The 17,698-nt window shown below is 43.6% G+C and overlaps 1 protein-coding gene across 1 annotated transcript; it reads left to right on the top strand.

Moving 5' to 3' along the window:
* Positions 1-2,003: 2,003 nt before the first annotated feature.
* Positions 2,004-9,225, top strand: FITM2 (fat storage inducing transmembrane protein 2). Its single transcript, XM_081196698.1, has 2 exons — positions 2,004-2,289; positions 3,495-9,225. Exons 1-2 carry the CDS (start codon positions 2,117-2,119, stop codon positions 4,108-4,110), a joined length of 789 nt encoding a protein of 262 aa, XP_081052824.1. The 5' UTR covers positions 2,004-2,116; the 3' UTR covers positions 4,111-9,225.
* The last annotated feature ends 8,473 nt before the right edge of the window (positions 9,226-17,698 follow it).

Raw genomic sequence — 17,698 nt, 5'->3', positions numbered from 1 at the left:
ATTCTGCATTCCTCTGCAGTGTGTCCATTTGAAAACTGATGAAGGCAGTTCCAGCCATCAGAGGGGTGTCCACACCTGTCCAATGACATTGCGGATGGGCATATATGAAGACCACAATCACCACTTCCTTCTTCATTCACCTGGGGCATATGCAGGACGGAAAAGTTGTGGTTAAGCTAACCAACGGGAGTGTTTTCAAATGGGTATCAAGTAACCCCACCAACCTTTGTGGACAACAGGATCTAGAATCAATCTAGAGGACGAACATGAATGATCTGGACTGAGGAAAAACTACATTTTTTGTGCTACAAATGGGCTAGTGTGTACACAGCCTCAGTTGTCACATCTCAGTGTGAAATATATAATTTACCACCAGGCTGGAGAGACTCTGTTCACATTGTTAATAGCACTGAATGACAGACCCCCTGCAAAGATTTGTCTTTCTGCTGGAAATTCTAAGGCGGAACCAGTTTTGCTAAATAAATCAGTTGTTGCAGCTGAATAAACACTGCCTGAGTTCCTCAAACTGAACTCAATTTGATGCAATGCTGCATATAATAGCATTGTATAGCTGGGGACAGACCACCTGCTGTGTAAACTGAGAGTTATTTATTAGGCAGATTACTCTTCCCTACAGCTCCATGGGGAGAAAAATGACCATTACATTGCAATCTTACCCACGTCTAGTCAGAAGTAAGTACCACTGAATTCAGTGGGGCTTACTCCCAGGAAAGTAGGGTTATGATGACTACGGAGCCTCACCAAGTTGTATATCATTCGTCTTTGTCTCTATGACCTTTTAAAGACCCCCCTCCATCTATTAATTACTTTTCAGGAGAATACAAAGGAAGCTACTGCACACTTGTCCACACACTAATATATATACCACTTGATTGTAAAAAGCAGTTTACAAAAAGAATAGTTGTTATTATTGATTTAAAACATCATTCCCCTAAGCTGCACCTGGAATAAGCATAATTACTATTACACTTGTGCCTGCAGTACACACTATTTCATTTTATACAGAAAAGGTCTGATTTTTCTCCCAATCATGTGCTGCCCCTGTGTGGAAAATTGGTGTGCATGCATACATTATTCTGTGTCCTTTCCAACTTTTGTCAATTCTGCTCTGTGCTCTTTCTAGCTTGGTATTTATAATTTTGTGGAATGCATTGAAGTCTGGATGCACCACTGATATTGGCAGGGACATACCTATCTTATTCCTAATACATTTTCCTCACGTTGCATCTGCTTCTGCATAGCCATAGCGCATTGAACAAGCATTTTGAGGAAGCAATCCATGAGGACTTCATGCTCTGTGGTTAATGTCCAGTTGAGTAGCCAGATGCCAAAGACAGGAAGAGGGAAATTCAACTGGTGTAGCCTGTCACACAATTAATTGCGCATTGAACATCTCCATCAATGTGGAGATTAGGTTGATGCAAAGGAGAACAGCTGTCAAGAGTAGCATGGAAAAGGGGATTTCAGAAAGTGAAGCTTTTGGGACTTTGCAACTTGGCTAACAACATCTGGGGCCAGGCGGAATAAACCCGCACCTAACAGAAAAGCCCCTCCTTCTACACAATGATTGCCGCCAATCATTTCGACACATGATTTCGCTCACTCAGGGCCGGCCCTAACATTAAGCAAGAGTGGGCAACTGGGGTGAGGCGCAAAGTGAACACTGTTGTGCACACAGCGCCACAGGCAATTGTGCATGTTAAGAGTGCAACCTCTCCTACTCTTCCTTTTAAAAATTCATTTATTTATTAGAGAATCCTGCTCCTCCTATACATGCTCACTCAACGATAACCTCCACCTAAATCTTAACAGCAGTGAACACCTAAGCGTGACGAAATCAGGCCAGGGGTATTCAACGCCCTGCGCAGGCGCAGACGGGAGGCGCCTAAAGTGACGGTTAGGACTTCGCTGCACGCGCAGCCCGAGAAGGCGCCTGCGCAGTTGCGGAGAGAAAAGGACAGGCCGGCTTGCGGCGGGGCGGGGCCCGAGCGACGCGAGGCTGTGACGCAGCACGTCGGCCGGGCGTCCTCTTGGCCGGCGGTCACCGGCTGGCCGCCCTCTTCTGCGGCGTCGAGTCCTCCTCGGAGCCTTGGCGATGGAGTACATGGACCGCTCGGCGCGCTTCTTGCGCCCTTACCTGGTGCGCGACGCGGCGCGGAGGACGATGCCTTTGGGGCTGCTGGGCCTCATGCTGGGCGGCTGCGTCATCAAGGAGTGGGCGCCGCTGCCGGAGACCTACATGAGCAACAAGCGCAACCTGCTTAACATGTGAGGGATGTGAGGAGAAGGAGGAGGGGCCTGGCGTTGATTGACAGGGAGGGGAGGGGGCTGAGAGGATGGGGCAGCTTGACACGGGGGGCACTTTAACCTGGGGGGGGGGATCTGAAGGGAGGGCAGGGCAGGGGGCGTATCTTACCAGAAGCTGTTGCTTGAGGAGGTTGTTGCCCTTCTGCAAATAAGGGTGAGACCCTGTCAGAAAAAGCGGCTTTTGTTTACCGGGGTTTGATTTTATTAGGGCGAGTAGCAATGTAGCCAGCAATGAAGCAAAAACCAATAAATGCAGTAACCGCTTGCCTAATCCCAGATGTGGAGAAAGCGTGCTGTCTTGATTAAACGGATTATCTTGCTAGGTGTGGCAGGAGCCAGTAATTTTCGTGATGGTAGTGGATTCTCTCCTGGCCACGTGCATTTAGGAAGCTGAGTCCATCTAGTTCATCCATGGCTTTGGCCCTCTAGATGTTGTAGCCCAGCAACCTCTGGAGGGACCAGGGGTTTCCTTTTCAGTAGCTTTCCAGGTTTCGGACAAGGGTCTTTTCCAGCCCCACCTGGAGATGGTGCAGATTGAATTTAGGAACTTCTGCATGCACGTGCTCTGTCACTAAACTCCAGCCCAAATTTAGAAGTATTAGCTGGGATGCTCTTGCATATGTCCCTCTTGCTGCAGGTCATTCTTGATCTGTTTCCCAGCTTGCCCCTCCTAGATACCTTTAGCTTCCTTTGAACTAATTTAATTTCTGAGAAATAGTTCATTTTGAATTTTCAGATTTTGATAAATAAATTTTATTGGGTTTTATTGTGCTAGCCAAAGGCCATGGCAGCATCCAAAGAAAGGAAAGGAAAACAACAACAACCCAACGTTCGCTACATATGCAATAAAGCTATGGTCAGTTTTCAAATTAAACAGGGCACTTCGATTTTCGAGGCTGTTTACAACTTGTACCTATATCAAATGTGGTAGTTTTGTGGCCACTCAAGAGTTTTTTAAGGCTTGTACCAGATCCTGGACACTACTTTAGTGCCTCTTGTGTGGAAGGATCCATAAGTGTTTGGTACAAGCCTTGTCCAGAAGATTATGAGAATTAACTAGGATGGATTTGGCAATATGCAGATGGTATAATTTTGTAACTTCTCTGAGCACATCTCTCTTACCTCCCTGGAGCTTAGAATATTTCTTTTCAATTTCTCCCTGGCAGGTATTTTGTTAAAGTTGCCTGGGCCTGGACCCTTTGTCTGCTGCTGCCTTTTATCGGCATCACTACCTACCACGTCACCCGGAGCGTTGCGGTGGTGGTTCGACGTCTCAGTGCTTTGCTGGTTGGCACTGCCATTTGGTATTCATGCACTGGGGTGTTCCTGTACATTGAGGACCTCACAGGCAGCTGCTACAAATCTGTGGCCCTTGATGTACCGCTGAAGGAACATCCCAACAAACTACAGTGCCTAAAAGCTGGTGGCTTCTGGAATGGCTTTGACATCTCGGGACACTCCTTCCTTCTCTCATACTGTGCCCTGATTACGATAGAGGAGATGGCCGTGTTGCACATTGTGAACATCTCCCAGAACTCCAGAATGCACACTGTGGTAAATGGTTTTTTCCTGGCCCTGAGTTTCTTGACCATGATTTGGTTGTGGATGTTTTTTACCACGGCTGTGTATTTCCATGACTTCTCCCAAAAGTTATTTGGCACGTTGGCGGGTCTCTTGGCTTGGTATGGAACATACAGGTACTGGTACCTAACTCCTTTGTCTCCTGGACTTCCTCCGGAAAGAACTAGTTGGAGTTCCCGAAAGTCCAACCGTAGCCTATAAAAAAAAAGAGTGCCTATGAGTCAGATTTTGTTTTAAAGAAAATTCTTTGCTTGATAACTAATTTTTAAAATAATTATTTTCAATATATTTAAAGGGAGGAGTTGAACACAAAATATTTTTTGATTCTGTGTAGAGGTTTGGATTTATTTCCTCATAAAAGAAGGCTGCTGTTGGAGTCCTACTAATCATATGACAGTTAACCTTTTTCACTAATTCAATGACAGTGTTAGTGATTGTGTTGGCAATGAAGTCTAAATTCCTTTAACTGGTGGGGCAGGGGAATGCATTCTCAAGGTTGGTTCGTTGGCTATGGAAGAAGCTAACATCTTACACTACACAAAAAAATAGAACTTGTTAGAAAAATATTAACAAACAGCAAGGGAGAAACCATTGTTGGTTTGGGCAGATTACTGGCTAATGGAGCTCCCTGGACCTGTCCTGGTCATGACACACCACAATTTTATTTATTATCATTGCTGTTATGTCCCTAAGTCAAGGATAGCTTGATGCAGACAAAGCTTTCTGTTAGTATGAACCAATATGTTAGGGTAAGGGAGGGCTCTCTGCTGAGTCAGTGATAGTTTGAGCCACTTGTGGATTAACAATACAGAAATGTGGCTATAAAACAACTCTTAATTCTGTGAATAAGCATCTGTTCCAGCTGTTAGATGCCTTTAGTCTCCAGTTCTGCCGATCCATCCTTTCAGACTACCACAAAATGCATTTCCAGATCATTTTCTTTAGACAAAACAGCTTGCATAATCCAACCTTTGTGTTGGTATTTATTTTTTCCATGTAATTAAAAGCCTTTGAGTATCTTGACGTTTACTACAGTAGCAATGTAATATCCTTGATTATTGCAACACACTTTATATTAGTAAAGCAGGGTGTTGGCTGCAAGATTGCTGCACTCACGTTCTTCCCTCTTGCCTTAATCTGTTTAATGCTGTAAGATGTCCACAGTCTGCAGCAGAAAGGCAGTTTGTTATTTTATGGGGACTAATGTTCTTTTTATATTGATTCCATCAGCCGTTTCTTGGCATTGGGGAAAATTTATAAATGATCTTGTTTCAAATGAAATTTTGTAGATGCTTTATCTGTCCCCCACCCATCAATGACACTAACTTTAAAACACAATCTACTTTTACATAGTTTTACTACATTGCTTGCTTCAGCTCTGTGACTTGGCTGTCTGCTTTGAAGAAGAAATGCAATTATTTTTAATTCTGTTTTTAAACAAACAAACAAACTTGCATCTTAGCAAATGGTACTGCTTTGTACGTTAATACCCAGGGGTCTACTATCCTTCTGGACCAAAGTCTGCAGTCCTGCAATGGAATTTTCAAGAAGTGGTTTGAATCTTCATATTAAGTATATGATGTTTAAGCTACTTAAGGTGGTATACTTAACACTAACAGCTCAATCCTAAACAAATTTACTTGCTTTGTAAGTACCTTCTTTTTTCACAGTACCCGCAAGAATAATTAGATGGAAGTTACTCCAGAAATAATCCAGTGGTGCTTATTTGGATTTTTAGATCCAAAATCCCTTTAGCAGTTTCTGTGCATGAAACTCCAGGATGCTTTAAAAAAATTCTTCCCAAGTTAAAACGTGTCTTGCATGAAAGAACATGTAGAATGCAAATGTTCATCCCATTGACTTCTGTGGGGTTGAGATGACTTTTGCAAATATGTCAAATTTAAATGACTTCCAAATGGCAGATTGAGGTTGATACATACCACAGTATTCTCACGTATAAAAACAGTTTGGTGCCTTCCTCAGCTGTTTGAATATCCGTCAAGAATAACTTTAATGAATAACTGTAGCAAACAATTAACAGTCAGCAGTTGGACTGAACTAAGATAAAATGACTACAATTCCCCAAAAGAGAATTGGGAGATGGCTATCTGATGGCATGTGTCATTTAGAGGACATGGAAGCAGCCTCACTTGATTGTATTTTTAAGTTGTCCTGTGGATCCTTCTGGATCAAACATCAGAGTATAATTCAGATATTAATAAATGTGACTTTACGCACACATGAAGGGCAATTTCCTTGCCTGTGGGAGCCCTTTTTCCCTGCCAGTGTAATCATGGCAACCATTATTGCTATAACCAGTTTAGCAGCCAAGTTCATGCTGACTTTCCACTCAAGGAAATTAGTCTCCTGAGGATGGTTCAAGGCAGCTTGCGGGTGGTAGAAAAGTGCTAAGTGAGAACAGATCCCAAGTATTATTTGTTTCTTTTGTTGGCATCTTGTAAAAGTTCTATAAGCTGTAAGATTCGGTACATTTATTTTTTATGTAATATTAATGTTTTAGTGTTTTGCATTTGTATTATTTTTTAAAAAATACAGCATGCACTGATATATTTCATTGCTATTATTTATCTGCATGAATTTTATTTGTGTGCATACTTTCTGCTGACTGTATGTGCTAAACATTGTCGGTTGCATGGCTGAGTTTCATTACACACAGCATCAATGTTGGTAGTCAGCAAAAACCCTCCTGTGGTTTATGTTCTCTTTTGTCCTCCATGGAGTAATTATTTGGAATTCACATTCACTTCATATCATATTTTCTTCTTGTCTACTCAGACATGAAGACCTGCTTCAATAGCTATTGACAATGAGCAGAACTATCTAGCAGCCTTCATTATTTATCATTATAAACTGCTATCTCCACTAGCATTAAGTAGAAGTGACTAACCTATGGCCCCTGAGATGAGTTGGACTCCAACTCCCATCATCTCTGATAATTGGCCTTGCTGGCTGAGGCTGATGGAAGTTGGAGTCCAACAGTGAAGGGCTACAGGTTAGCCACCTCTTCATTAAAGCAGCGTCTTCATCATACATTAAAAAATGTTTATATAGGAGGATTTCATTCCATGTAAAGGATCAGAAGCACTGGAACTAAATATTTTGCTGCATTTCAACCAGCAGCTTGTGCCACAAACAGCTGCTTCTTGTCTTTTTACTGTCTTCAGTGGAGAGCAGGTTTGTGGTCCTGTTGACATTGACTCTCTATAAAGCTCTGGGTATCTCATAATTTAGGTTCTTTGGTGCAGATTCATGACTTGGAAGTAAACAAACATACGGTACTTGCATTCTGAGTTGTTGTGCCAAAGCACCTTTAAGCTGCCTTTTCTGAATATGACATGAGTTGAGGCTGCATGCAGCTTGTTTGGCTTTTAAAGCCTATTGACAACTGCTGTTATATAGTTCTGATCTATGAACAATTTAGAGGTTTTTCCATTGAATTCCTCAGGAGTGGGCTGCATCCTAATTTTGCATGGCTCACATTGACAAATATTTGCAGGTTTGGGAATCTTACCTGGTTTAATCAGCTGAAATATGAACCAGCCTTCAAACCATGGCATCATATCCTGCTTTGTTCCAAAGTGGTTAACCATCGTTTCACTGTTAGAATTACATAAGAAATTTATTGTTGACTGAAGATTTTGTGGCTTGTTTCCTCCCCTGAAAGGAAGAACAAAGGGGCTACGCACACATTTACAATCCCCATTCACATGTCAGCGTATTAAGCCAAAATAACGATTGGCCAAATGCAGCCATTGTATGCCTAAAATGTAAGTAAGGGATGGGGAACTTGGGATCTTCCACATGTTGGACTACCAGTTCTGTCAGCCTCAGCTAGCATGGCCGATGGTCAGGGATGATGGGAGTTGTAGTCCAGCCACATCTGGAGGTCACCAGTTCCTTATGCCTGATGTAGATCATATTGCTTTTTTAGCTTTTAACAACATGCACAAAATATTCTAAATAAAAAATGGTACTTAAAAAATAACACTATATATAATATATAGATACCTTATTGACAATGTATTAAGTAAGTCCTATTGCAAACCTTTAAAAGAAAAAAAAATGGGTTTTGGAAAGGTCATGCTTGCTTGTATGTAGTCATGAGTAGTAATTACTTCTGATTCTAACCACAATTTGGGACTAGGCCCCAGTGATGTAACTGGGATTTACTTGCAAATGTACACATTCAAGATTGCATCATTAAAAGAGCCATGCCATGAGGTAGGCAGGTCACGTGGTTAGTTTTTGGAGAGGAGCACTGGGGTTCAAATAGTTTTTAAAAATAAAAAGCCACGGGGAAGTTAGAATGAATTACGTTGAGATTAACTGCTTCTTTGAGCAAAATGTATGGATTTAAATTATCCAGGCATTTTTTGAGAGTGCCCAGCTTTGGTCTAGTTTTAGTGAACATTTGAACAGCCGCATGATGCTGATTCATCTGGGTGCATTCATGTGAAAATTGCTCATTTGGACAAAATGCAGCATCCCAAAAAACACTCCTGTGAATTGTAACGATTGTTGTACCCTCTGCAGATAACTGCCTGGATAGTTCAGATGAACAAAACATCTTCATTTGTACGTGAGCCTGGGAGTTGCTTCCAGAGCCATCCATGCATTGTAACCATTATACTGGAAGTAGTCTTCAGTTTCCTATCTCAAAACAATAGGACAGCATGGCAGGCAGCTCTATATAATATAAATTGCGGGTGGGGTGGGGAGCTGGTATTCTTCAGGAAGAAGTTGTTCCATTTATACATTATTGCAGAAGACCTGGCATGAGGAAGGATGTGTGCACTTTTTTCTTGGTTTGCAGACAACCGCCTGATTTGTGAACACACCTAGTCTTGGTATATGGAGCTACAGTATTCAGTGGACTGGTGAAATGCTGGATGATTGTTCTCTTGTGTCTTTGCTTGCATTTGAGTCAGATTCCAGCTGGCTTATACTATGCATTATGCTAATAACAATCTCTGGAATTCAAGGGCACTGAACCTTCTGCCCAATGGTCTGTTTCTTTGTAGGAGGAGGAGGGATACTTAATACAATATAATTCTAACCACTGAAGTATAAATAAATTCACCCCAGGATCGGAAGGATTTGACATATTTGGCAAAGCAAAAGCCTGGATTTGAAATGGATTTTTGTTAAAGACCTTGTTGCCGATACCTGGGTTTTTTTTCCTTTTAAAAGAACTGATGTATTTTGAATGGAATGATGGAAACAGAGCCAGTGTAATCGTGACAATACTGGGCAAAAACAACATTGTCTTGTCTCAATAAAGTTAGTTCAATGTAACTCCTGTCATTTTCATTTGTGCAGAAATTATGAAATGTAAAAAAAGTTTTGAGATTGCAAAATATATCCCATATTCTAATAGCAAGCACATTCTCTTGATCTTGCTCTTTATGCAGCCAAAATAGCACATTCACTTATAAGAGACATGTTTTTGTAGAAGTGCAAACCATCGGGGGGGGGGGGGGGCTAAGCGGAAGATGCCCCCTGCACAAGAAAAACCCAACTCTGGACTAAGCGTGTTGAATGGATATGGGATTTCGACTGACTGGGTTTGGGACCTGAACACAGCAACATTTTGTTGGAAGTCCCACTATTTTGCTTCAAATGTAGTTTATTTTGTAAACATGACACTATATATTAAAGGTGTAACACAGTAACATTTCAATGCCTGCAAGCCCAAAAGCAATTAAGGAAACCCTGTTGAATTAGTCTTACATGCACATGTTTAGCAGGTTGCATATTTTGATTGGCTTTAGTTAATTCGGTAGGTAAGGTTGATAGACAAAATATCCTTCTTGTCATTGAGTAGGCAGTTGAATCTTGTTTGGATTTTCACTGATTTCACTCCCTTTTGTCCCAGTTTATTGGATGTATGAATGTCATACGAAGCAGATGGGTGTCCCTAGATGCACAGCCAAATTTTCTAGGGACAGAAATCTGCTTCTTTTCTCTTTGGGGTATGTTGCTTGATTGAGTGCTGATTGGTGGCCTGGCCTTTTTGGATTGTGTATTATCTGCCTTTGTATTGCATCCTGTAGGAATGAAAGCTTAACATCGCTCAAGCTGGCAGCAGAACATTGAATTGTTCCCTAGAAAAGCAGGAGGCTGCCAGAAAATTAGAACAGGGCACGTTCGGAATGTATGGTGGTTGGAGCGGCTTTCTAAACAGAAGATGCTTAAGCAAACACACAGTTTTTGTCCTTCCTGGAATGTAGTGTGCTGTTAAGGGAGTCAGGAGGGGGTATTGCATGAATCTACAGATTTAGGTTGCTAAAATGGATGAGAATCTTGGATAACCAGAATGCAGTTCAACTGAATTCCACATAAAGGCTCGAGGGGTGGAAAAATACCTAAAATGTTAAGATGATTAGAATGGTGATTTAATGGAAGATTTGTTAATAAATCAGGCCCCTGAAAAGTCTCTCTCTGGAAGGTGGGAGCCCCTCCTGAACAATGTGGGTGGGGTGTGAGGCTCAAAATGACTGACTGCTGGGGGAGAAGGGTGGAAGAAATCTTCCATTAACTTCCTTAAGTTCACATTGGCTTGGAGATCCCTGCATTGTAGGGGGTTGGACTAGATGACCCTCGGGATTCCTTCCAACTCTACATTTCTATAATGTTTAGAGTGGCATCGAGCAAGTTCCTCTAGGTTTGGATAACCTATGGTCAGCTAATAGGATGTAACCAAAAATGCAAAGGAGTAACTAAGATGGATTTTAAGTTCTTTGACTGGATCAGCATTTGCTTGCAGGAAGCATGTTTCTCAGCCATCTACAGAATTGCAAACTGGGTCCCCTCACCCGGCCAAGTTACATTTATGGTACTGGGTTGTTGCAGTAGCGGTGTGGCTGAAACAGCTAAATACTTGATCTAAACATCATTGGTTAATAGACTATGATGTAGAAAACTGTCATCACACATGGACATGTGTGTGTACAAACACATCAGCTTAGTTCCAGCCACCCTAAAAATAGAGATGCAGCTGGTGGTGGATTAGCATGCGCAAAAAAATGTGTTTATTTCTGTTCACATGGTGTCTTATATCTTGAAGAGGGGAATAAATGCCTCTGGTCTTGTTACTGCATCTCAAGGTATCAGCATGTGATCCAGTCTGCATGGTGCTCCACACTGTATAGATAAAAAAAGCTTGGTTCTGCACATCTAAAGCTATGAAACTTTTTTACCATTTCTCAAACCTTGCCACAAATAGTAGTTCTAAATCTCTTAAACCAGGCTTTCTCAAATTCGGCCCTCCAGATTCCCATCATCCCTGACCACTGGTCCTGCTAGCTAGGGATCATGGGAGTTGTAGTCCCAAAACATCTGGAGGGCCGAGTTTGAGGAAGCCTGTCTTAAACTGAGGCTGCGTATACACACCATATACCGTATTTTTCACCCAATAGGACACACTTTTCCCCCTCCAAAAATGAAGGGGAAATCTGGGTGCGTCCTATGGGGCGAATGCAGGCTTTCGCTGAAGCCTGGAGAGCGAGAGGGGTCGGTGCGCACCGACCCCTCTCACTCTCCAGGCTTCAGGAACACATCCGCAGCCTAGGCAGCCCTGCGGGAGGCCCCGCAGGGCTGTCTATGCTGCGGATAGCAGCCTGCTTCCCGGAGCGTTGGGTGCCCTGAAAGCAGAGCACCCTGCGCTTCGGGAACACATCCGCAGCCTAGGCAGCCCTGCGGGAGGTCCCACAGGGCTGTCTAGGCTGCGGATAGCAGCCTGCTTCCCAGATGTCGGGCGACCTGAAAGCAGAGCGCCCGGCGCTTCGGGAACACATCCCGCAGGGCTCCCTACGCTGCAGATAGCAGCCTGCCACCCGGCGCGAGGGGTGCCCTGAAGCAGAGCGTCCCGCCCGCCGGACAGACATCCGCAGCGTGTTGGAGCCCTGCGGGAGTTCCCTGCAGGGCTCCCCACGCTGCGGATAGCAGCCTGCTGCCCGGCGCAAGGGGTGCCCTGAAGCAGAGCGCCCCGCACGCCGGACAGACATCGGCCAGCCCCACAAGCTCGGGGCACAGCAAGGAGGTGCAGCGCCACCATCCCGCTGTTCCTCGACCTGGTTCGGTTTCCCCGACCTGGTTTTGGGGGGGAAATAAATGGAATTTTTTCCCCCTTTATTCCCCCCCCAAAAAAAACTAGGTGCGACCTATGGGACGAAAAATACGGTATTTACAGCCCTCTACCCTGAAAACAGGAGGAAGTATAGTTTCCCCCTCAAAGCTATAATTCCAGCACCCTTAAAATAGAGTTCCCAGGATTCGGGAGTGGGTGTGTAATTTAAATATATGGTGTGCATGCAGCCTTCAGCTTAGTAAGCTGTTTGCCCTTCTCAATCTAACTTTAGTTCTCTGTAACAATGGTTAAATTATATGTGATGCTTGCTCATCTAGGGATGGGGAGCTGTTTTCTATTTCTGGATTACTCAAAAGAAACACCTGTTGTTTTTTGCTGTTCAGAATTGTTTAAAGGTTATTTGTAGTTCTAGGAGCTCTGTTAATTCTCCTTCATTTAAACCACCATTGTGGTGCATTACTGTGGTTTTAGCCTGCCCATTAGTTTAAATAAAGAAACATCAGTGTGGGACAATAATGTAATAGATTTGCATGCACGGCTCCATCAGTTTTGAGTGAACTTTTAGAAAGTTTGAAATGTAGAAGAGGACTGTTTGGGGACAGATTCTTGAAGTGTGTGTGTAAGTGTGTTATGAGAGATTTGGCTGTTATTCCCAGCGGAGCCTTTTGATAGCATGTGCCTTTGGGTATGGTACTTAAGAGCTCTTCACAGTTAGATGAACAAACCAGTTAAACAAGTTTTTATCCATTAAAAGTAGTGGGAGTAACAGTTGGAGTCTATGCATGTTTACTCAATCCCACTCAATTTAATAGGATTTAACTCCTAAACAAGAGTACTGTACAGGTAACCCCCGATTTGTGCAGGGGTTGCGTTCCAGGTCATCATGTGCGATGGTGCACATACTAAACGCATGTAAATCAGTCGTTGCCTGTACATATACCCATAAAGCTAGCCCATTTTAACTCAGTGGGATTCATGTCTGAATGTGCATGTATCAGATCCCACTGTTCATGGCCACCAAGATCATATTTTAAAAGAGTGCTATTCTTAGCAAGAATGTCATGTTAACCCCTAGTCCCAATTAAGGTGGCCATGGGGCCATATCTTGCATGGCATAATGGTTAGGGGAGGGCAAGCGGTCTTGCTTGGGCTTGGGAGCCTGGGAGAGGGAAAACCAAAAATTCTCTTAGGGTTTCACTGCTTTAAAAAATGTGTGTCGCAGTATATATGCCAGAAATGCCATGACAGTGGGCATTCAGGTGGCAGTGCTGCTAATCTGAGATGAAGACATTGCCTTAAGTAGCTTTCTTGCACATCTCACCAATCACACAACTAACACGCAGCTAACTGAAGAACAAAGGCAGGCTGAAGCTGGCCTAGCATTCAGGAGGGCCAAAGAAAAACCAGGAGCTAATTGGTATTCAGAGCCCTGGTACTCAGTTGGGCAGCCCTCCAGATGGGGCAGGAAGTGCAAAGAAGATCAAATTAAGCACCTGCTCCCGGAAGTGAGGTTGTCTGCGAGGGTCAGAATATGGCAATAACATTGCAAATGGAAGCTGGCACTGAAGTTGGAAGGCAAAGCAGGGAGGAGCGCAAGTTCAGATGAGGCTAAGGATGATTCAGGGATCTGCTGCAGCAGTTTGCCTGAATCCTGGAGTGAAGAACAGAAAACTATACCAAATATGGGTGGGTGGGGAGGTTGCAATGGAGAAAGCACCTATAATTTATACAAAGCTGAGTCAGACCACCTGGCTGAGTTTTGTCTACACTAACTTGCAGTGGGCCCCAGCATTTTTGGCAGCCCTACCCAGAGATGCCAGAGAATAAACCTAGGACTTTTTGCATTCAGTGCATGTGCTGTAACTGTTGAGCAACCATTCTTCTCCCAGCTAATTAAAAGAACTTCAATAAATTTTGCAAAGTGAGGACTTCCGGGTTAGCGCCATCGGCGAATGGCGGAGTTCCTCCGACTGGAGGAACTGGCTCTGTGGAAACTGGGTCTTCCCACAGCGGCGAAGGTGAGGACCCGCTAGAAATCCCAGGCGGAGGAAGCCTGGGAACGTGGGGTTTGGCAGGGCACCCTACGCACCGGGAACCCCATTTTGGGGCTCCAGAGTGAAGTGGGGTGAGCGGTGCGGTGCTGCGAACTGATTGCTACTTTCACGGAGTGAAGCCGCACAGCCATTGCCGGAGAGCACTGACTTTTTCCTGTGGACGATTGGATTTAAAAGAAGTACCCGTGAGTAGAAACGGAAAATTGGATCAAGAAATATCTCAATTTGGCACCGAAGCGGGAAGGTTCAAAACAGGAAGTCTGCCTTCTGCTTTTTGTACATAGACTGAAGCAAAAACCTTGTAAGCTAAAGTCTGGAAAGTCGTTAAAAAAGTTTAAATTTCCTTCATTTATAATTACTGAAACCCCCTTGGAAGCAGGAGAAAGGGGGGGGGACTTTGTTTAATGCCTGCAGGAGAGGGAGTGAAGAAAGATAAGTTTCCACCGTCTCTAACCTGGGAACGGGGTGTCAGAGACAGAAATTCTTGGAGAGGTTCATTGACTGTGAATGGAATACTTTGACAGATAGCTAAAGAAGAGAAATAAATTGATTCCAATGTTGCCTTCTGCATTCTAAAGAAACAAAATATCTGAAAAATGAAAGTAATTTTCCTTTGTTGGACTTGCCTTAAAAAAAATGGATACAAATAGAAATTGTCTCCTCTAGAGGGAGCTTGCTAAATTGTTGCTGCATCTACTTGAGGACTCTACAGCTGTCAGATTAAGATCGTGGGACCAGTCCTTTTTGACCTTGACTACATATGAGCTGGGAGGAAGTTTTGGTGCTTGCTTTATGCAAGACAAGTGCCTTGCTGGAACAGATGCATGAGAAGATGGATTTGATGAATGAGAAAATGGATTTGATGACTGTTGAGGTTAATAACTGTGGACATACAGGGAATATTGATACAGAAACCATTCAGGGACCAACTCAGGAACCTGTACTGATTGGGCAAGTGCAGAAGATAATGGAGGAGGTTGCGGTTGCACCTCAAATAAAACAAACGGAGAGACCCGAGGCCCTACAGGAGCATAAGCCGCTGTCTTTGAAGACTGAAGTTGGATTCGGCCAGGGGGAGTCTGGAGCTGAGGAGGTTCTTAACTTTGGAGAGACCTCGAAATATGTTTTTAAATATTTTTTGGACTACATTGATGATTGTGGGGAGTGGGACTCTGGGGAATGGGCTGGTTGGATGAAGGGAGACAAAGATAATTTTGGGTTGGAATCCCCCAGAGACCTACTCCCCAACAAGAAAGGAAAGAAACTAAGAAAGAGACCAACAAAAGACAAGGAAAAGTGCAAGTATAAACAAGAAGAAGAAGATCTGCAGAAGGGACATGGAAGAGATTTAAGGGCCTCGGACATAAGATTACCAGGTTGATGGACTAGATGGAATGGACAGTAAGGACTGACACGACCCGAGACCAGGAAGAAGAGACGTTGGATGAAGATTGGAAGAAAATTTATAAAGATTTTTTTTTTTTTTTTAGGGAATTAGCCTAAAATTAATGAACATTAGGGAAAATGTTGGAATGAAACTATATGACTCTAGTAGAAAAGATATCAGGAGTTATGTATAATCGAGTATTAAGCGTTAAGCTCTAAAGTATTTTTTGGTAAGATAAGGTTAAATAATTTAAGGTAATTTGAATAACAGAATATGGGGAAAGGATGGAAAGGATTTGTTGAGTTAATTAATAGGTTAAATTGTCAAGATAAATTATTTAGTAAAAATTGAGAAAGATGGAAAGAATTTGCTGAAATAATCAATCAAACTAGAATACAAAAAGGGAGGTGTGAGGAGGTCAATGAAACAAGCAAATGGAAGTTAAAGATATGTAATATGGGATTTGTGTCTTTTCTTCCTTTTTTATCTTTTTGCTGTATTGTTGCATTGGTTTTTATGTCTCCCCCCCTTGTTTTTTTCTATGTATTGTAGTGTTGTTTTTAATTTTTCTTTCTTTTCTGTAATTTTGAAATTATTAATAAATATATTTTTTTAAAAAAAATAAATTTTGCAAAGTGTGTTCTCCCTGAAATGAGAGCACGTGTTGCGGTGGGGTCTGCCAGGCCAACCCTCTGTTGCCAGGCAGGTTAAATGGTGATTGCCTGAAGCAATGATTGGATGACTGGGTTGCTGGGGCAAATTGGGTGGGTGGGTCCAAAGGCTTTAAATATTGGAGCACTCCGCTTTTGCTTTCTCTTTCGCTGAGTATATCGGATCACCCGCCCGCCCGCCCTGAGTTCCGGTTGACCTTGCTATGCCTGTCATGGGGTCGTCTGCCGTTGGGGCAGGGGCCTAGTAGGAATTTTGTCCATTTGGCTGATTGACTGGTGCCATTTGGTTTTTGCCTACTTAGCAATTCGTCACAACTTGTAAGGTTGTGGTTAGGCATTGGTTATAAAAATTGGTGGAGGAGGGGTCAGGATAGGCTGGGCCTGCCCCTCCAATGGTGGTGTGGAAGGGAATTCCATTAAAGGAATCCTGGGGCTTGCCACGATTTCGTCCAATCCCTGAAATGGGACCAGGGCCGGCAAGCCTTGGGCAGCAGGTTGGGTGAGCGGTGAGGGACTGTCACTCAGCTCAACTGATCCCCAATATTGTTTTCCCTTCACTGGCTTCCGAGGAAGTTCGGAAAGTCAGTTCTGTCCCAGGCGGGGGGACAGATAGTCATAACCAATGCCTAAGCAACCACTCACAGATTATGTATTTTAATAAAGTTGTGGCGAAATTATGCCAAAAGCCTTAAACAAAAATTATGTGTGATTTGTGAATTATTTTGAGGGGTGGCTTGGGGACCTCCACACGCAAAGGTTTGCATTTGGGAGAGGGGGTTGTGGGGAGAGCAGTAGGAGGGTTTGCAAGTTTTAAATGCAGTTAATGTCTCTATCAATCGCTGGTGGGAGGAGAGAGACACAACCCACACAAACCGTTAGCAAAAAATGGCCTACTTTTTTTCTTCACAATTCATTCAAAATGACTCTGGAAAATCTGCCTTTCAGGCTTGTGTCAACATGTTCTCGTAAATATATCCTGGAGGGAAACAGCAGGTGTGAAATCTAAGACTAGAGATCTTTAGCGAAATGAGGAACAATGCAATGGCTGGCTTGTCAACTAGCTTGTCATGCTGTTATGGACTGGCTGGATGTAGAGGAATGGTGGGAGGCACCAGCTGGGGAAAAGACAACTTCCTTCCCTACAAACCCTCTCAGATGCTAAGATTGACATCTTGGTGGCAGCGGTGGAGCATATGCCTGATGGCTCGGGGTAGGCTTGGGAGTCGCAGGCGTGCAGCGCACCAAATGTCACCCCCCTCAGTGAGGGCACCTGGGGCGCTCCGCCCCCACCCCCTATCCTACGCCCCTGGTTGGTGGTTCATCTGTTCTCAAAGGCACTACAAACAACAGCAACTGACTTTTCGCAGTGAGGGAGCTGACACGGTCACATCCACACCGTATGTTAAAAGCACTTAGCTTCCACAAAGAATCTCAGAAACCATAGTTGGTTAAGAGTACTGGGAACTGCCGCCCTGTGAAGGGAAAACTATGGTTCCCAGGATTTGGGCAGGGGTGGGGGGAGCCATGGCTGTTAAAGTGGTATAAATGAGCTTTCAGTGTATGGTAC

This window comes from Podarcis bocagei (genome assembly GCF_964188305.1).
Source record: "Podarcis bocagei genome assembly, chromosome: 5".
NCBI lineage: Eukaryota > Metazoa > Chordata > Lepidosauria > Squamata > Lacertidae > Podarcis > Podarcis bocagei.
The sequence above is the reverse complement of the archived record's forward strand: the minus strand, read 5'-3'. Positions and strand labels throughout refer to the sequence as shown.